The sequence below is a fragment of the Myzus persicae genome, unplaced genomic scaffold (assembly GCF_001856785.1).
Source record: "Myzus persicae strain clone G006 unplaced genomic scaffold, MPER_G0061.0, whole genome shotgun sequence".
In the NCBI taxonomy this organism is placed as follows: Eukaryota; Metazoa; Arthropoda; class Insecta; order Hemiptera; family Aphididae; genus Myzus; species Myzus persicae.
Window position 1 is genome coordinate 784,036 of NW_019104189.1, and position 21,890 is coordinate 805,925.

The 21,890-nt window shown below is 34.6% G+C and overlaps 1 protein-coding gene across 5 annotated transcripts; it reads right to left on the reverse strand.

Moving 5' to 3' along the window:
* Window positions 1-226: 226 nt before the first annotated feature.
* Window positions 227-13,720, reverse strand: LOC111039753 (serine/threonine-protein phosphatase 2A regulatory subunit B'' subunit alpha). 5 transcript variants are annotated; one of them, XM_022323367.1, is made up of 13 exons: window positions 13,506-13,720; window positions 10,658-12,037; window positions 4,759-4,856; window positions 4,554-4,683; window positions 4,379-4,482; window positions 4,127-4,307; window positions 3,464-3,707; window positions 3,199-3,373; window positions 3,000-3,126; window positions 2,750-2,914; window positions 2,648-2,677; window positions 2,241-2,323; window positions 1,635-1,815 (listed from the first exon to the last, which is right to left on the reverse strand). In XM_022323367.1, exons 2-13 carry the CDS (start codon window positions 11,825-11,827, stop codon window positions 1,635-1,637), a joined length of 2,688 nt encoding a protein of 895 aa, XP_022179059.1. In that variant the 5' UTR covers window positions 11,828-12,037; window positions 13,506-13,720. The 5 variants fall into 5 exon arrangements, with proteins under 5 accessions (XP_022179061.1, XP_022179060.1, XP_022179059.1 ...); XM_022323370.1 differs by lacking the exon at window positions 1,635-1,815 and adding an exon at window positions 2,061-2,105; XM_022323369.1 differs by lacking the exon at window positions 2,648-2,677 and having other exon boundaries at window positions 227-1,815; window positions 13,506-13,711.
* Window positions 13,721-21,890: the final 8,170 nt, after the last annotated feature.

Sequence of the window (21,890 nt, forward strand, 5' to 3'; positions counted from 1 at the left end):
ATAACTCTATTGACTATATAACACGTTTGACTTCAATATTATTATTAAATATATAAATGATTATGTTAGGTTTAAAGTGATATACACAAATATAAATTAGTATGTCAGTTGTAACATACCTTATTACTTGTGCTGAAACATTATAATTTATAATAAATATAAACTAGAGATGTGTATGTTTTGGTAATCAAATATGCCAAATAGAAGAAAAAGCATTAAAACAGGGTTTAAACGCTTAAAAATAACATTTTGTTAATTTTTATTTATCTCTATTAACAGATAAACAACCATAAAATTACTTACAAAATTTTACAACACATAAAAACATGTTTAATAATTAATATTAAGATGTATAATATTGAAAGAAGACAACTTTAAGTAATTGTGTAACACACATGGGAAAGTTGGGTAAGCGTTATCTACGGTGCAATTGTGCAACTAGTGAGTTAATGTCAAAAACAAATCACTTAAACTGTCAAATAATAATTTTAAATAGGTATAAAAAATTATAGGAATTATACCTACATTGTTTAATTTTTTAATTAGGTAAGAATATTGTTGAATAATGTTGTAGTTGTACTGTACACATACTTAAAATTATATAAATGTATGATAATAATAAGTTGTAGATCTATTTAAAGGTCATAAAGGATAATTAAAAAAAATATATGATAAGTTTTTTTTTAACTATTGAAAAAAATCACTGGTAATTGATTAGAAGATTAAAAATACGGAAAAATATCACTTAAGATGAGTTGTGTCAAAACACTACAAATTTAATATACAGCATAGCCAATTTAATACTAGATTAAAATATATAAGTACATACAAGTATGATAGATTAGGTTTTTTAACTTTCATAATAAAACACATTATAATAGAAAGGGAAAATTAGATTTTAATATTTCATACGATTTTGTTTTTAAAAATATGCAATTAATAAATAATGTCATTATTATTAGTACATACTATAATAACGTTCTATTTTCGACTAGACTATGTTAATAATTTGTTTTTTTTTTTATAACAGAACAGACACAACCATTAACTATATCAATAAGATTTGTATAACATATTTAACAGATATTTTGGTTTTTTTTTATAATATTTTACATCATTATAAATATACTACTTGCGTTTAAAATTAATTTAACTAGTCAAAAATTGAATTAATTATGTACAATTTATAAATTTCATACAAAAAAATTATAATAATGACAAATATAAAATCTGGTACATGGTGCAATTTTAGACACCTTTTATAATGCTTTATACATTTTTGAAAACAACAACGATTAATCTTTCATAAATAAAACAAAATAATAATGACCATATTCAGGCTATAGCCTACTAACAAAAACACTCACATAAATTAATGTTATGTAACATTTTGTCAAAAATTATGAATTTTAAAGTTCAAGTAAACAACAGAAGAAAAACATGGGAACAAGAGGACAATATGAGCAACTATATTCTTTGGTATAATAATGTCAGCAATTCCCATTGTCACAAAGAAATAACGTGGTTGTGTTACTATAATTATTACTACAATTATTATTACTATTATTATTATTATTATTACTTTTATTCATAACTTATTATTATGTATTATTATATATTATTGTGTATATAAATTAAATATCATCATCACTATCGCCAGCATAGTCGGATGAATCATTATCATCATACATAGTAGACGGTGAAGAGAAATCAGTGACCAAAACTCTAGGCTGATTCGATATTTTATTAAACGTACATGATTTCAATACATCATCCAAATTAGGTGACAGGATATCTTCAATATCAGTTCCATTTCTAAAAAAAAATTATTTTTTATTAATGCTATTATAACTACAATTATTTAGAACTATAATACAGAAGAATAAAACACAACAGTTTAAAATGGTGTTATTACGGTGAGGTGATTAGAGCTACAGTGGTTATACAAAAAAAAAAAAAAACAATTGTAAGGAATGATCTAGTTATAGGGTGTGTTACAAAATTATAGGATTGTGCTAAACAACAGTGGAGGACGGCACAAACAGACCACAGACACTTACCACTGTCATACATACTTCTTCCTTCAAATGTCTTCGTCTGTTATTCTGTAATAATATTACCACCAATTTTTTTTTTTTTATATTTATAATATTTAGGTGGTGATGAAAGTTGAAAACAATGTCTAGATTTCCGTAAAGAATCCATTGGGCCCTTAAGTGTAATAAATATGAAATACTTACATTTCTTCTGGTGCATCATTTCCACCTTCCTCAGCTACTAACATTTCATATTCTTCAGCAGCATATTTATCCCAGTCTGATGCCTGAAACAACAAAACAACTCATAAACTTATTGCACATTAGACTATAATATTATAAATAACAACAAAAAAAAGATATAGCAAGGCCTGGTGTGGCTCGGTGGTTGACCTCAGTCATTTATGTGTTCTGAGGTCAAGCATCGGCTGGTGTTGTTGGGTGACCATCCGGGTTTTTAGTTACAAACCTTCGCCCCATATACACAAATTCCAAACCAACCGTAACCCTCTTACAGTAAAAAAACTGGCTAATAACCAAGCAGTTGAAGCCTTAAAATTAAAAGAGTTAACCTAACAACTCAACAAACTAAAAAGATTAAGATAACTGACCTTATAATATTTATTTCCATTTTCGTTATGCTTGAAATTTTACATTACCATATAAATACACAACAAATGACACTAAAAATATAAAAATTATATTTTACTTACTTCATTTTCATTATCCCTCTGTGAAGCAAATGGATCACGCTGTTCATGATCCAGATATTTTTCAAGGTTAAAGAATGTATCAAAAAATATTGGAGTCATTTTACATGTTTTGAGATCAGCCAATGATATTTTGCCATAGCACTTCGGTTTGACCATGTCAAGCATCTAAATTAATTTATAATAATGACAATGGCATGAGCAACTGCATTTAAAAGAGTTGTTCATAATAATATGTATTTAAATTGTATACCTGGCACAAACAGTCCTCGAATGGTAGACATTCAATTCCTATGCTTTCCATTCTTTGCAATTGCTCATCGTAGAAATATTCAAGCTCGTACATAGACAAATAACCATCACCGTCAATATCCATGCATCTAGAATAGGTTATATACATTCAAATGATGTGTATTATGGCATTAACATGTTCAACTTCTATGTTATCTTACCTAAACCAATATTCAACTGCTCTAGGATGTCGTTTGTCTTCTTCAGCCATTAGGAACCAAACAAATTCAGTGTAACTCATTTTTTCTTCTATATAATTATTATTATTAGAATTCTTTTGTTTTCTCTTAGTAACAGTCCCAGAAAATATTCTGTCAATTATTCTTGTGGACAAAGCTATCAAAAATTGTATATGTCATATTAGAAAATCATAGCAGGTGAAATAATTTATAATATCTACAGAATTTCTATGCACATCAAACTAACCATGATCACTGTGTCTGGCTAAATCGGTTTTGCTAATAAATAAATCATGGTCTCGATCCAGCTCCCAGAACTTACAGTATATGACATAGAAATGTTCATAACTGAAGTAAGCAGTCACTTGGTTGATGTCTTCTTCTTTCTCTAATAGGTCAATGACTCGCATTAGATCTGATCGTCTGATTTCTGCTAGACTAAGATCGCCGCTCCAGGATGTGTTAACATTGTAGAATATCCTTGATATTACCTGGGATTTAAAATGTACAAAAATGTATAGTATTAGTCAATTTGTAGTAAGTCTTGTAAATTTGAGAAATTGTATTCAAATAGTTTTTTAGTAAGCATTTAAAACATTAGTAAGTTAAATACTTATTGATAATACAAATTTTTATTAATGGCTCAATAGAAATATTGTAAGCCCAAATTTTAAACCACAACATGTATTTTGAGTGAAAAATAATAAAAGACAGAGTTTATTGCATATATATATATTTCTATCCAGAAATTATTTAAATAGTTATTTATTTGCATCTATGTGTATACATATACTACTATTATACACATACATACCATTTAAAATTGAATTGCAAACAAAAAGTAACTTTTTACAAATTTTGATTTGTTTAGGCATACAATAAATTTGTTGTATAATGTTTAAATAATTACCGTGTGCACATATCTAGAATGGAACTCTGGCGCAGTTTTCAGGAATGTTAAGCCGGGATGCGAATCGACCACATCTTGGACTAATAAGATGAAGTTTTCAGGTGATAATGTTTGTTTTTTTGAGTTTCTTGCCAATATGCGTATGAATATTGATGGCAAGTCGTGACAAGAAGACCACACGCTGAAAAAAATCGATTTATAGTATTATGATTTATGAGTGTTGAATAATAATAATGACTACAATGAACTTACTCTTTCCAATAATTAAGGAAGGTATTTACGTCTATGGTACTGGACAAGTCCCCGCCACAGGCAAAGAACAGAGGTTGCTTCCAATAAAGTGGGCAATTACATAACTGTAACACGCACAAAAACGACAATATTGAAATATCGTATAAAAAATTATAATGATTTAAGTCATGATTACCTTTGCGATTTGACCGAAATGATGTTTCGAAGCTTGCGAATTCGGCAACGACATGAAGAAATCTGTGATTGTTTTGACAATCGTATCCCACTGCTGTTGACTCTCGGGTTTGCCAAATGGATAGTAGAATCTAAAACAAATAATCGAATTCAATACACCTCCTATACTATAATATCGTGCGTAGTTACGACACAAGTTATCTTACCTAGGAATGAATACGTTACGATTAGCCTTTGTATGTCTTTGTAACGTAGTGTGCGGTGGAGGACCTCCAGGTTTCTGATTGGTTTCCTTCGAGTAGTTCTGAAACGATAATATCGATTATTAACAAGATCCTTTCCATTAAAATCGTTTGGAGAAAACAAATCCTTCCTTTCATCCTCCCCACGACTTGCGTTCTACCAGGCAGAGAAGGATTGGGATTTGGGACTATAAATGGACTTCACTGTCCCAGGAAGCTGGAATAATTGACCCTGTTATCTAGTATTATTATTTATTACTAAATGTCACCAAAATATCGGCCCCAATTTATGAAAACGACAGCGAATTTCCACATCACCTTCCTGGTCAACTCGTCCTTGGACGTAACAATTTTGTAAGCAAATTTATTTTAAAAAATATATGTATTGACATTAATTTTTTTAGAATGATATACATATAATTTTATACAACACGAATCGGAACGATAACGTATCGTCGTATATATATATATATATATTATAAATCTGAATTATAAGTTATTTACATAATAATATATCTCGTAATATATATTATATACTTTAACCGAGATAACAACTCACGATCTCCGACTATGAGCATTACGAGGGACAACATATTACTGCCACCGAAAAACAAGCTCACGACGCCACTGCGTCCATAATATGTTGATTATATTATTATTACGCGAAGACTCCGTCCTGCACGCGTTGAATTCATAATAATAATTATAATATGTACATAATAATACACACATTATATATATATAGGTATATAGATTTATTCAGATGCATATAAGAACCGGGTGTCGTGCGTCTGCAATACTTGCCAGTTGAGAGGGGAGGTCCATTATCAATTATTTTAAAAACGATCTTGTACGTGACCTAAAGACGCGGCAGGATTTCGTTTTACATAATCCGCCGATTACTCAATAACATATTATATAGGTACCTACGCGGACAGTCGCGTAGAGCCGTATTCGAAAAATTATGGTAATAAAAAGTAATACATATTATAGTAACATGGTAAACACAATACTGAATACACGAAAAGAACGCATGCCCAGGAGTTGAGACGAACAAAACTCGATTTTCACACGATATCGAAATAGTAGCGAAAGACGTCGAAACGTATAATTCTTTATTTTTGTTTGTATGGGTCTCTCCGCAAAACCCGGCATTTAAGGAAAGCATATTATTTTATTCCAATGCCATTGAAATATAAACTCAGATCATAATAATAATATATACGAGTTGTTGTAGTCTGTATAAGTATCTGTATGTGCAATGTGCTGTATGTGCAATGCGCATGTATTGTGCGTATCTCATGGGTATACAATGACGATTGGAACGACAATAATTATATTATATGATATACATTACAAACGAATGAACGGAATTCGAAAAATAAAAACCACCTCCCCGTCGGGGAGGCCGCGTAATACACAAATGTAGCACATTTGACGCAAAGGCGTTTGGACATTTTGTTTGATTCCAAAATGACGTAAACAGCTGCAGCTGCAGTGCACGTATTGTATTGTATATATAGTTACCTATATTATGTATGCATCAAATAGGTAGGAACGTAATCGCAACGATGAAGGTAGCCGCCGTAATGTGACCATGAAATCTAAATTGTTTGTGCCTATTCGTAATACGTCCGCACCCTTTTTGCAGGCAAAACAAACAGTGCAGCCGAGGCCTGTCTATCTATATACGTATTATACTCGTACAATATTACTTATCCAGCCTGCAGATTGGATTAGATCGCTATTTTATGATGTTGCACATTAATTACACACAGCTAAACGATTCTTTCGTCCCCTCGAAACACACGAATTTCGTACGAAAATGTATGTTATTATATCGTAATACAACGGTCTGTATTTGATCCGCCACCGATAACTTTCGCGGTTTTTCCAAGCTTTAAACGAAATCTTTGTTCCTCTTATACCCAAACGTATAGGTATAAGTATATTAGGTATATATATTATGTATAGTTAGGCCAACAGTCGACCTGTGTTAATTCCCGTCCAGCGTTTAAACATAGGTATAATGTTTGATGATGTATAATACATACCACGTTATATTATCATGTACCTATATAGTTACAAGCGTGGAGGCGGGCATATAAGTTTACGCCTATTTTATATATATATATATATTTTTTGTTATCCATATAGTAGGCGGGCGGGCGGATATGTACGAGGACAAAGACAGGATCATGGATCACTCTGTATAACGGACACGACCACTGTCGGGCAGCTGTGTCGTTATACGAGTATTAAGTACATAATAATATGTCCAAAACACGTAGGACCTTAATGTTCCGGTCGCATTCGTTGACAACTGTACAATTTAAATGGACTGGAGGAGAGGGAACACGGATAATTGAATACACACGAAAAAAAACAAACCTCCGTAAACGATTCGTGGGCGTTAAATTATATTATTATCTATTATCTATTATGACTATTATTATTATTAAAAGTTACTGCCTTCCGAGTGTATACAAGTTGGAAGGATATCGTATTGCGGGAGAGCTAAATAAAACGATATTCGATTTATATGGCTCGCGTGCCTATATGTCCTATATACATATTAGGATATGCACCGAATACCATGTATACCATATGCGGTATCACCAACCTTGTTGTAAGACCTGGGCAATCGCCGTTTCCAGGGTTTGTACGGAAACCTGGGCTCGTGAACCGGACCATCATCCCCGACACCAGAACCGTCGTGGTGCCTTTGCAACACTAGCACCTGACAGGCGTAGCACCAAGACCGTACGCTCGTCACCATAGTGTCCCGACGACATATTTCACACCGCGGCGGCGGATGCACGTCCGGTGCATACTGCAAAAGTCAAGCGGACGGCGGGAGGCGCATTTGGGAGGGGGGACGGGGTCGTAAGTCAAGCGGACGGTACGCGCGTTTGAGCGGCGTAAGTACACACGACGACGACGATATCGCACAAACGAGTGTTGTATTATTATATCGTCGCCGTCGTCGGTCGACCGCGGCGGACTGCGCGGAATGGCGAGCCCACGCGCGAAACGGCACCACCGCGGCGTATAATTTACGCGGATATACGAAAACGAAACGACCTTAGTGAACAATTAAAAGAGAAGAACAACAAGCGAAATGCCGAATAAAAACAAATTAATAAAAAACGCGGTAAACCGATGTCGGTCGCGATAACGCACCAGCGTACAATAATACTGTGCCGTATTAATGTATTATTGCAGTACAGAGCGTACGCGCGACGGCGAGACCGCGTCGAGCGGAGGTCGCGACACAAAAGCCGTAAGCGAACATCTGACCGGACGACTTTTTTCCACTCGCCAAACTCGCATCGTTATTATCATAACACTGTTATTATTATTATTATTATTATTGTGCGCGACGAAGGCCGCACCACTCCGGTTCTGCAGCGGTTAGCGCGCGACGCGTTGACGCGTCCGACTGTAGCGGCGGCGGCGTTATTATATTATTATATTATTATTATTATTATTATTATTATTATTATGACGATGTATTATTACTATTATTAAACCGAACACATGTTGACCCAGCGACTGTGGAACACATTCACTTGTGACTTTGTAAAATGAAATAGTAAAATATAAAAAAAACCTGCTTTGCAACATTCCCCCTCCGCCGCCGCACGTTAAACGCCAACATCTAAGGCTCGATTGCCCGCTCTGTTATAATATTATGTGATGAAAAATGAAAACCCACTTATTAACTCCACGGCGACAGAATCCGACGGCGTCCATTATCCGTCAACCTGCTGCGATACGAAATACGTGCATATAGGTACGCGCGAGCTAGTGCCGTGTATAGTACAGGTAGAATACTGTACATCGTGTAACATCGTAGTCGAGATGTGTACCGTGTACCTATATCATATAATAGGGTTCTATGTGTCAAAAGTGCGAACACGCAAAAACAAATACACTGAACAATATGACAAAGCTAAAATAAATTCCGACCATGAAATGTAACACAAACTATATATCATAAAAATATTATGTAAAAAAAAAATCGAAACATGATTATTATTTACCATTTTGTGTTTTTTTTTTTTTTTAATAGTATCAAAAATATTTGTGTTATACTTGCCATGCAACGAAAAATTATAGGCAATCAATTTTAAATATAGGTATTCCAATATTGGCGTTGGAATTTAATTCGTTACAACTTTTGCAAGTTTTTCAAATAAATTCTTGTAAACTTGTTTTTGTTTGAACTTGAATGTTTGTCGCTAATCATTTTTGTTATTGAAATGTATAAAAGTTTTATGTTTTTGCAGAGCTTTTATACACTTCCAGGTTGTTGGATTACAAGACCAGAGCAAACAACAGTCATACAATATTTTAAATTATCGAAAAAAAACTATACGCTCATTGTGTATTCTCGCTTTTTGTTTCGCTCTTTTGCTTTCACTCTATATTGACGGGATACTATGTAATAGGTAGGTAGGTAGATAGGTAGGTACGTTGTTGATGATATAATATACATAATATCATAATGTGAACACAACAATGTGATGTCATATTCTTATAAGTTTTGCAGCGTACACAACTGCGGTGGGCAGAAAAGCGCATTCGTCAATACTGAATGCACCGTTTTTACACACCATGTGCACCAATTATACACTGGTGTGCACACCGTAAGTAGGCAGTGGAGCAGCCAGGGAGACGCTTTGGATATTGTTACACGCCCCGCCGTAGCCGTATTTAAATAAAAAATGATTAGATTGATATCTAAAAAATATGTTGTCATAAATAGTTTATCATATGACTATTATATTTCATATTCTTATGAAGACTACTACAACAGAGTGTGCAGTGACACCCCCCCAAGTAATACATTAAAGTATAAAATTGAAACACTCCCTTAAAAAAAAACCATAGTTAAGGGCCTGTAAGTAGGTACCTATTGTATAGTATATGTCTGTATTACGCTTTTTATATAAAGCTAAATTTGTCGTAATGGTGCCGGGATCTCGACGGAATAACTTCGAACCGAATGCAGGATTAAGTTGCTATGGGTGTACTTAAGTTACCTAACTCATCATCGACACCATCCTAACTTATAAAAACGAATAAACAAACTAAATTAATTGACATACGCGTCATAAAAAAACAGTTCTATGTAATATATGGATATTCGTAGGTATACGACGCCGTGGGAACGAGCACGTGACCAGCCACGCGGCGATACCTTTGCCTCGTGCATAAAGATCGCCTCCGAGGCAAACTCCACCGAGATGTACAGCGAACTCTCAAAATAGCTTCTCAATTTCTACGTCGCGTCATAGCTATGACATCAAGCCTGCACGATCCGTAAGCTGAGCGCCAGACTTAAGTAGGTATTTCAGTTAACCGATGTTGAAATTATTGTTATAATGATATAGATAAAGTAAAAAGTAAAGTAAGTACCTATAACGGCAAGACTGTTATAGAAAAATGACTACTGCAATTCGCAAAAAAAAAACAGTTGAATTAAAAAAATATGACTATAGAGAGAGAGAGGGATATACATTAGTTTCCGAATTTAGTGCATACAAATCAGTTTTTAAAACTTTTTTTATCGAAATATCAACAATAGTTGAACATCAAATTTAATAGTATATTTTGCAGTGATGTGGAGTGAATGAAATAGAAAATATTATCATCATCTATTTGCACAAAACAATCTAACGAGTAAGCGATTGGTAAGCTATTGCAACAAAGTGGTGCGCATATGATGGTTTTTGAAAATCCAAATTTAAAATACAACCGAGTAAATACGGAAATATTAAAGTTTGAAATATTTTTGTTTGAGAGGTGAACACGGACCATTTATATGATTAATTTGACAATTAATGAATTAACTCACTTGAATTTTGCTGTGCACATCCGAGCCGATGTTCTTCCACGAAGATTGACCCGATGAAGAATTGCAGACGCCAGAATTCTTCATCAATTCGGTTGGACACTTTTCGAATATGAGCACACGTTCGGCGACTGAACCACGTGTTAAAAACGGCCGAACCGGGTTGGACTGGTGGTGATTGGACCGGATGTTAGCCCGCTGGTGGTCGGTGAGCTCGGGATGCGGCACCTGCTCCTGTTGCCGGTGCGCGTGCTGGTTCCGCCGGGACGAGCTGAGCGCGGACAGACCGATGAGGAACTCTGGCTTGGAACGGTGGCCGGTCGCCGCCGCATCGTAACCTCCGGCGGCCGTTCGCAAAAGGACGCCCTCTTTGCTGGGCACGGCCGGCTTTTCGGTCTTCCTGTTCTCGATCACCGACCCGTTCTTGAGCGCGTCGATCAGCCGCTGTTCCTCTTTGGCCACCTCATCCATAAAGTCGCAGGTGTTTTGCTGCGACTGGGTCGCCGCAGGTTTGCCGCCGTTCCGGAACGGCCACACAGGCCCATCCACGCCCTTATTTTCGTCTGCGACCGGTGTCCCCGCATAGCTCCGCATCGCCGACGACTTGCTGCAGTACCTCTTGGCGGCACCGCCTCCGCCGACGTTCTGCTTGCTGGCGGCAGCGTGCTGCTGCAGTTGCTGTTGCTGTTGCTGTGGCTGTGGCTGCAGGTGCTCGGGGACGGGGCCGGTGGACGAGGAAGCTTTCTGTTCGAACTTTTGCAGAGCGTACTGAATGGACGATGCAAACGGCTTGGGCGACAGCGAACGCGACTGCCGGGCCGCCTGCAGCCGGGCCTTGTCCTCCACCACGAACTTGTTCACCAGCCGTTCCAGATTATTGGTGCTATTTGAGTCAGCCACCAGCTGCGTGCCACGGTTATGGTGTGCCGGGCCCGTCACGTCCGCCGGTAGTTTGGGTTGCGGCGTCAGCGCCGAGCCGAACTTGTCAGCCGCGGCAGACGAATCGCGGTGGCACGTCAGTATCTCGTTGGGCGCCAGGCCCCGGGCCTTCCACGTCTGGTATATCGCCTCCGCGTGGTCCGATATCTGTTTGGCGATGGCCGCGATGTCTTCCTCCGGTTCGGGAGCCATGTTACCTCCAGTGGCGGCCCGGTGGTTTGCTGTCGTGGTCATCGCTCGCCGAACCCGGCCGTGTACAGTTCAGCCGACGACAACGACGACGGCGGTCATGCGATTCTTCGGCGGTCGGCGCGACCGTCGGCGTGTTGGACACGACACTGCAACAGCGGCGGAGAAGACGATGGGCCTCAATGGCGATGACGGCGCTCCGTCATGATGCCCGTGTATATACCTGAAGCCGCGAAGCCAGTTATAATACCGCACCTGAAACAGTGTTTGAAATTACGGTTAGACTATTATAATATGATATAATATATAGTGACGTTTCTACATGTATACGTGATGCCGCAGCGTGTCAAAACAGTCACAAGGTAACTGTATATAATGTAAAATGTTTTTGTGCAACGACCTTCAATTCGAATCGAGATTATTTCACGAACCGACTGCGTCATTTGGATATGAAGCAAAAACAAATAATGTTCATTTTACACATTATTTGAAACCATAAACCATTTCCGACTCATCATCGACTTTCGAACATTAGTACGAGAAAGGACTAAAATTTTGAATTTTGAATAACGTGTTGATATATTATAAGTTTTTGCCTTGAAATAACTGCAGGATTAGTGTATACTACAATATATCCTTAAATTCTAAAGCGGAGCTTAAATTACCACGACTATATATTAGTGTATTATATTATATAATATGGTCTTTTGAGTTGAGTTGTTTGTATTACTCAATCACGTGCCAAAAAAATTGCAAAACCGGCCATAGGGGTATTCCTATAACATGACTAGTATATGATTATAAATTGTCCGCCGAAACAGTGAGTATGAAAACTTTAACATATCATTACATTATGTTTACATTTGATGTAATTACATGTATTTACAAACTTTGAAATAATGCAAAATAGCTTGATATCATAATAAAGTGCAGTCAATTATAAATATCCAGACCAAAAAAACTCTAATCCAAATTATTACAAACGCGATTTCACAAAAAATATTTAAACGTTACTTTTGACTTTAGAAACTATTCAGTTGTAGATTAATATATGTTGCCATGGGACGCATCTTCGACGCCGTTTTTCGTGAGAAAATAAACACCTATTTTCGTAATGACAAATCAATACGAAACTATGTAATAGTGTAAGTCACTCTCGATTTCACTGCGCTGCTTGAAGCGCTTATAATATATATATAGGAACGAATATAGCCGGTATATACCAAAGTACTTTCCACCTGTTTTTCCGTCGATTAAAAAACCTTATTGTATCGTTAGTCGTTACACCTCGTCACAATAACTGCACATCTCGGCGTTTCGTTTACCGCACTTTTGTAGAGCTCAATGTTGCACTCTCTATGCACACAATTTATTATTCCATGTTCCGTATTGTCTGCCGATATTCCATAGTAAAGTATTCCGATTAAAAATATGAAATCAATTATTAAAACCATGAATTGGAATATAATTAAAAATGTAAAGCGATCAACCGTTATAACATTTTAGCAGACGTTACACTGTTGTATGATATCGTAGCCGTGTTGAAACAATTTTTTGTTTATCCGAAAATTACACGTCAATATTCGCGCACCGATCTCGGTACACATGCACCCCGCCACGGTATAATATTATTACCGCTATTCGATCGAAAATACGGCACAGCGTGTACGATATTATATTATAATATTATTATATATGTGTACAGTGTACATGATGCAATTACCGGAGAGTAGGTAGCAGTGTATAATAGTAGTAGCAGCAGCAGACGAGTTAAAGGTCGCGTGCTCCAGAGGAAGGAAATGATTAACTAAGGGCGTTGTCAATTAATGTATTAGACACGCAAAAGGCGGCGGTGGCGGAGTGTCGTTTCCTCGGTACGTATATACGGGCACGGGCGTGTTGGCTGGCTGACGGTCTCCGGTCGTCTCTCTGTCACCTCACTATCACTATCACTCTCTCTCTCTCTCTCTCTCTCTCTCTCTCTCTCTCTCTCTCTCTCTCACTCACTCTCGCTGTCTGTGATGTACGCGTAAATATAATGTAATAAAACCCAATTGCGTGATGTAATTAAACGGATCGCCGGCGAGATATTACGTCGGACGGACGAAAAAAAGAGGCCGGCAAGCAATCGGACGAGTGAACGATAAAAATAAAAACCAACGACGACGACGACGACCGTCGGGAATCTCTTGTTTGGCGATTTATCGAACAGGGATCGGACGGACAACTATCGGACGCGGGCACGCGAGGGACAGGCAGAACAGACTACTACGGCCGAGGAAGTACCGAGTCGCCGTCGACTGGCGGCGGTGACGGCGACGGGTTGAACGTTTGACTCCGATCGTACAACACCGCCATAGTGGCGTTTCTATATATAGACCCGGCGGCAGTTTCTCTCGGTCCCATGTGCACATGGGTTGTCGTCGACGAGTGGTTCGTCGTATAATACCGTATACGCGTATACTGAAACATGGTACCTATTAAAGTACTACAATGGCGCACGCAGAAATTTCCAATTGAAAGCAAGGGGGGGGGGGGACGAAATAAAAATATATTCATATTATGTGGTTTATAACTTATAAGAACATATTATTAAGTTTTCACATACGGTGAAAAAAATATTCCACGGGCGGGGGTGGGGTTGAATACCCAACCACCAACGACGCCACTGTGGTATTACAGTAAATAATAACAATAATAATAATAACATATAGGTATAGACACCTATACACCTAGTACATATCTAGTATTAAGTATCTACTGCGATTGTTGCACTACCCTGCCTACGTGATGTAATTTTATAGATGTGTAAAAGGCGATCTGTTTGATCATGAGTGCACTGCCCTTATATATAATATTTATCGGAGTGTTTTTGCGATTTCTAAAAAAAACTTATTTTTTACAACATTTTTATATCGTTTTGGTATTTATTGCTTCGGGTTTTTAATTTCTATTATTTTAAACCACCTACCTATATAATAATATAGCTGCGCCCTATGATTTAACATTTTAGAGCAGTCTCATTATTTGGAAGAAATATCGAGTTAAAAATACCAAAAACCAAACAAGTAGGCCAGGATTTAAAAGTCCAAACGAGAAGTTTTTTAAATCATAGAAGCCACCCGACAATGATAATTATTTAATAATTTAACCGGGAAATTTAAATAGATTTCCCAATACATATATTATGCACTCACTTCAAGTTCGGTCTAAATCGATAGATGAGCCTCTACAACACAACCCTCTGATATACGTCAAACGATGACTAGTGTAATATATTAAATATTATGTAGATCCCTAAAGGCTATAATTATATTACCGACAAGTTACATCGTTTAAACATTGTGTTTTTAGTTTTTACTAAAGCATTAGGTACCCAAATCTGAAACCATCATCTCTAAAATGACACAATTCCGGTAAACTTCACATTGATCAGTCATCTTCAAAAAAAGATACGTCCACAGGACAGCTCGTAAAGATGAATTGTTTTTTGCACAGACGTAAAATGTTTGGATAAGTGATTTGGCGATTTTTAACAAAATGATATGATTGCAATATTAGTATTAACCTGCAAATTATAGTTTCAAAAGATACAAAACAGCCAGTTAGTACGGGTATTTTAGAATTTTTCACATATTTGCGAGAGTGTAGGCAATTTGAAACTATAGAACTTTGCAGCTATTAAAATATTATAATCCGTTCGGTTTTGTTGCACTTATACATGTACTTAGTAATTATTTACAACTTATGGATTTTGTGTGTAGTCCAGTCCCACGCCTTAGAATCAACGTAATAACTACGGTAATCAGACTGCCACTGGAACTTTTGAATAGTTAGCATATTTTATCTAACGGTCAGAATATCAGAACACGCTATAACTATACAGTTAAAAATAACTTAACACGTACAAAATTCGTTTCGTCCACGCATTTCTTGGACATGGTCGTAAAACATACGTATCAATTAGATTTCTACACCGAGTGTATTTTTAGGAACTATGATCTTCAAACTGCTGTATGACATAAATCAATTTTTCAAACCGTTTCAATTATTGTTACATAATAATAATAATTTATTACAAATTATAACCATGGCTTATTTTAGGCATACTTCAATTAAACTAGAAAGTTAATTAAAATAATATAACGGTACCTAGATTATAACTATAAATGCAATAGTCTCCATTAGATAAACCTATAGATACATTTTACTAACATTGGCTTGCAATTGTTCGTTTCGATAATTCAAATTATAAGGCTATTGAGTTAATCATTTGTGATTTTATTTTCACAATATTCTGTGAAGTCTTTCTTAATGGTTATTTACATTTTATACATGGTTAGGTATCTAAAAAAGTTCTTCCTGAAGGGTTTTACGACTAGGCACCAAATACTTTTTTAGTTTACTATAAATAACAAAAAGGTCATGTCATGTATTTATCGAGTTATATTATGTTCCGCGTTTATATTAATCCGATATTTTTCTTCACATCACACGAGTAATGAGGGCAAATGCCAATGCGCATAGATCATCATACACCTATCAATTACCACAGCTCATTTTCATTCAAAAAAAGTATCATATATAATACCATAATTCTACAACATTTTTTCTACAAAAAATATTATTAATAATAAAATATAGTTATTATTGTTTCTGCAGTACCTATTGTTATTGTATATAATATATATGTATAATTTTTATCATTTATAGAATTTGTTTTTTAAGCAGGCTTCAATTAGTTTTACAACAGTCACTGTAAAATTCATTGTTCATTGTTATTTTTAACTAAACTTACAGTTCATTTAAATACAACATATGTGTAACTAGTATACCAAGGTAACTTGAACGAGCAATTAAACTTGATATTGGGTTATGTTAGAATATAACAATTCACAATATCTGGGAACCAAAAATATTTTTTACCCAATGACTAATGTAGTACCTACAAAATTAGAATTTCGTAAATTATCGGATTACAACATTTACTATGAGATTTTGAGATTTTAATAAATACGAATTGGTTAAAAAATTATAATTTTAAAGGGACAGTTTTGATGGTCAAAATTAATTTAATATGAAGCACAAAAAAATGTTTAAATACATATTATGTACAATCATCAAATAACTTCCAAAACCACGGGATATTAAATAAGATTTACGGTCTGAATAGTCATGTTATTGTTTTTTTTACCAACAGTAAAAATAATAAAACATTCTCATACTCGAGAAAATACTGTAAAAATATAAAACGTTAGTACGACGGTTTTAATTATTATATTGGCATAAAAAACTCAATACAAACTACTAACACACGGACGTATAAGATTATTGAATAAACACCGTAAAGTTATAAAAATAATAGTAAAAAAAATAAAACAAATTATGTTGAACAAGGAAAAGAAATAATATCTGTATAATATAATATTATGTAGTGAATTAATATACTAAATAATATTATAAAAACAAGACTTTAAGAAAATAATTAAAATACTTTAATCAGTTTGAATGAATCCCACAAAATCTGTTTTAGTAACGTTCCATATAACAAGGAATGAAAATGATATTTTGAATGAAAAAAAAAGAAAAAACATAGGTAAGGAAAATATAATAGTATACGCATACTATAAACGTAACTGCCTGTCTAAAATAAGGTATATACATTCAATTGTTTTATTACACAGCTCCATTAAAATTACTGTATTATTGCAATGTCATGTCTTGGCTAACAAATTACGTCAGACTTGATAAATAATTGTAAATTTTTAAAAATGTTTTTCAATTCCTCGGAAAAAGTGACGTCAATGGGCGGCGGGTTGCCACCGCTTCAAAAATGTTATTGATGATACGGGATCGGATTTCGTATCAAAGTAACGTAATACAAAGTTATATATACCTATGACATTTTTTCTATAATTTTACATAACATATAAATATATACTCTATATTCACTAAGTATAATAATCTTTATGCTCATCCTAATTTTCAATTTAATAATGAATTTTTTCAAATTCAGATTTATGGAAATTTTAAGTATACTAGACTACTAGAGGATTGAATTTCATCAGATACAAATAATATATTAACAATTATCTGTCAACATTCTATCATTTGTAAACATTTTCCAGGTGTAATTAATACTAGATCCATTATTAGGTAAATTCAGACTATTTCATATTTTTGTAAATCCACTTTTAAGAACTATTATCAAATATCAGTTATTTATATATTTACTTCTCCTTAGAATTTTGATTTGTATAACTCCTCCATTTTCAAAAAAAAATCATGTGATTTACATATGATATGTTATCATTTGGAAAAAAAATTGACCACGGCAGACTATGAAACACTAATTAATAACAGTAATAAATAAGAATTTATTACTCAGGAGTCTTGAGTACACGCACGCGCGTCGACGATCAGGATAATATACAAAAGGGAAGATGCATTGATGAAAAAATGATTTTTTTTCTTCTCTCTGTCCTATATACCGCTATCGGGTTGCCCATAAAAATAATTGAACAAAACCGGACGGATGGGATGGCTCTGATACAGATACGAAAATAATAATAATAATGGGTTCCTCTCTTAAAGGTAACCTTACCAATTCTATATACATAGAATAGGTATATATATACGATGATATATACAGCAAAGTATGTTATACCTATAGAACCGACCGCTACGGAGCAGTAGAACGCATGTAGATAATATTATATTATGTGTGTAAATGTATATGTATAATGTAATAATGTATATTATAACGGAACGAATGAGATTGCGCGCGCACAATGTTGTCGTCGATAAATTATATAACACATATATACAGATGTATCTAGTATCCACCTATAATTTTTACAGTATTCGCGTTCCACGATTTACTATCAAATATTTAGACCTTGCGACCTTGTCAGACTGTTAGTATAAAAATAGGGGTTTTTAAAGAGAGGGAGAGGAGTAATCAAATATGAGCTTCTGGGAATTATCACATATTCACATGTTAAACCCTTTATGTACAGATTGCAGTTTTTTATTCACCATTTTTAGTAGACGAGTTCACAGGAATTGGTTCCAGTTATTTTGACCCAGATTATGACGTATCAACAATTATTTATTATAATAAAGTTAACTTAAATTTGAAATTTGATTATTTTGTAATTTACAAGTGTGTACAGCCGTACAGGCGATACGGTACCTCCGTATTAACGATAGGTGCAGCACAGCGCAGAACTTGTTCTCGTCGTATAACAGATAACACTTCTATGAAGAAGACAATCAGAAGGTACCACAATAAATACTAAATTATATGCGTATTACAATCACATTATCCGCGAAAAGGAGGAGGGAGGCGGCGGCATTGGCCATGGACTGAGGTCGCCGGGTCGTCTAAGTATGGTCAGGAATGTCGTATTTTTTCAGCAAATCTTTTGATACACCGCGACACCTGCAAGTTGTACGCCCGCCGACAGTTTGACAAAGATCTCGCACCCTATTGCAGAGAAGTATGGGAGATTTATTGTTTTATACATACACCGAGCATGGTGCTACATTTTGTGAATGTGATTAATTTTTGAATATCGTTGAAGCCGTTGTACACGCTACGAGTTGATAACACGACCGGCGGAGGTGGCAGTGGAGGCGGAGGCGTTTTTCTACGCCTGAAATAGTCGGGACAGCGCGGCGGCGGCAGTCAGCCGGGCGTGCGGCGAAAAAACGCGCCCGGCACACGCGCACCAACATATTATACGTACTCTGATGCACGTGTTGCCCACACCGCCGATTTTCCAGCCTCCGTTCGGATCGTTGCCCTCTGTTGCGCGACAATAACTCTCAATAAAATATTTAAAGAAAAAACCCCAAAAACAAGTTCGGCGGCCAAAAGTGGATTACTGTTAGATAAACTTAAATATTACGGGCGAGATGCACACTCATAAGCTCATAACGTTTGTGAGTGTATAATATTATATTAATTATATTGGAGTACGCAGCAGTTGAATGCATGTCATTTACACGTGTGCGAGAGAGGTTGTAAGAAATTTTCAACGACCAGTAAAATACACGACATCAATGTAAAAATTAATATTATGAAGTTTATTAATTCTCATCCACTATCGATTGGACAGAAACTCTAGAGACTTCTTGACTACTCACTGTTCGTTGTTTGAAAAAAAATCTATAACGATTCAACCTATTTTTTTCAGTACGTTAGAAAACAAACAGGAACTAATCCGAAGAGAAATAAAACAAACATCTATATTCTATACAAATGGAAAGTCTGAAAACCAATTCTAACCGTCTTTGGTAAATTAAGACAAATTCACGTTTTATGTACCATAGATATAAATGTACTTACGATTTATAAACTTATTAAAAACCGCCATCAGTGCAAATCGAATACACAGTAATAAACGATAGATGATACAAACATAATTGTAGTACAAATAATGTACATCAAAATAAACTGTTAAAATATTAAATATAATATACAATTCATTCAACTGGAAATATTAATTTAAAAAACGAAACTATATTTGTAACTTAGGTGAACTTAAACTGTTCAGTTGTTAATATTATATTTTTAACTATATATTTTGGTCTTATAAAATATCAATGGGAACGTATAGTATATGGTACAACAGTTGAACATATAGGTGCCTACTAAATAATAATAATATTCATTTTAACACGTGTATTTTCTTAATTGATATGATATAATAGATTAATCATTAATCGTTTTTGGTTTACTTTAAACACTTGTCTAACACTATAAGTCTAAACACTTGTTAATTTGATTACACCAATGTATTTTTCCTGTTCGACTAGCTACCGTAATATTATTAGACTAAATCGCCAAACACTTAACCGTTAATAAAAAAAATAACCCTTACCACAGAAAATTTGGATCCTGTCCAGGATTACGATAAATTTATCACGTTCGCATTACCTGTGCCGTTGCCAGCTAAGAATAAAATCCTATAAGTTCATCACTGACGTATGGTCGATGAAAAGGAACGCTGTGGTGAATTTAAAAGTAATACCATTCAGTATAATATATTATTATACATAGTGTAAATATCTATCAATAGGTAATACTACTATAGTATACTAATATCAGGTAATATATGAGGAGGCATCGGGTGTCAGTAATACTATAATCATGAATTAAAATTAAATAAAAATAAGTAGCACTCAGGTACCTATGTTTAAAATATATTTATTGATTATTTATTAAACTATTTTAAACTATATGATAATATTGTAGAAAAAAAACAAAGTTTGTTAGTATTTATCGAGGTATTTATTGAATAGTAATCTATTGACCGTTCGCATTTTTGTACAAAATAGTTCTTAAATATATACCTAAAAACTTGCACAAAATTTTCAACTTAGTTACAATTACGATGTTTACAGAAGTACCTTGTCACCTAACTATTATTTGATTAATCAAATACTAGTCAAAATGACCTCAAATAACTCCGATTTTTCATTTTTGTTCGACCGTCGACTACGTTGATTGTCGTTTCATACGGCCACAATGACAAATTGCTAATACTTTAAGCATCTATTAATATTATTATGTATTTGAATATGAAAGGCATATTTATAGAAGTAACAACAATAATTAATTGATAGTTGATTAAATTATTACATGTATTGGTGTATTGACCTACATTCAAAAATCTCATATTGTATTTTATTTTGTTTTAATTATATAAATGGGTATGGATTGAAAAAAATATTTACATGTTTTATTTAAAATTAACAAATCATAAACAATATTATACAGATACATTATACAACATTAATTTAAATATTTAAAAAGAAAAAGAAGAGTAATAGAAGTTATATTGGAAATAAAAGGTGATAAACGGCTCATTTTATAATCATTTGGACTTTGGGACAAAAAATAAATAAAATATGTAATTGCAAAATTAAGTAATTAATGCAGTATGCCCATACCAATTGTTATTTGATGAGATAAAAATCACTGCACCACTGTCAATAAGGTCTCAAGTTGAATTTTAAGTAGGTTGGGTTATAATTACAAATCAACTTATTATATTTTTAAGATGTTATGACCAAAGTTATGTTCATATTCAGTTATGGG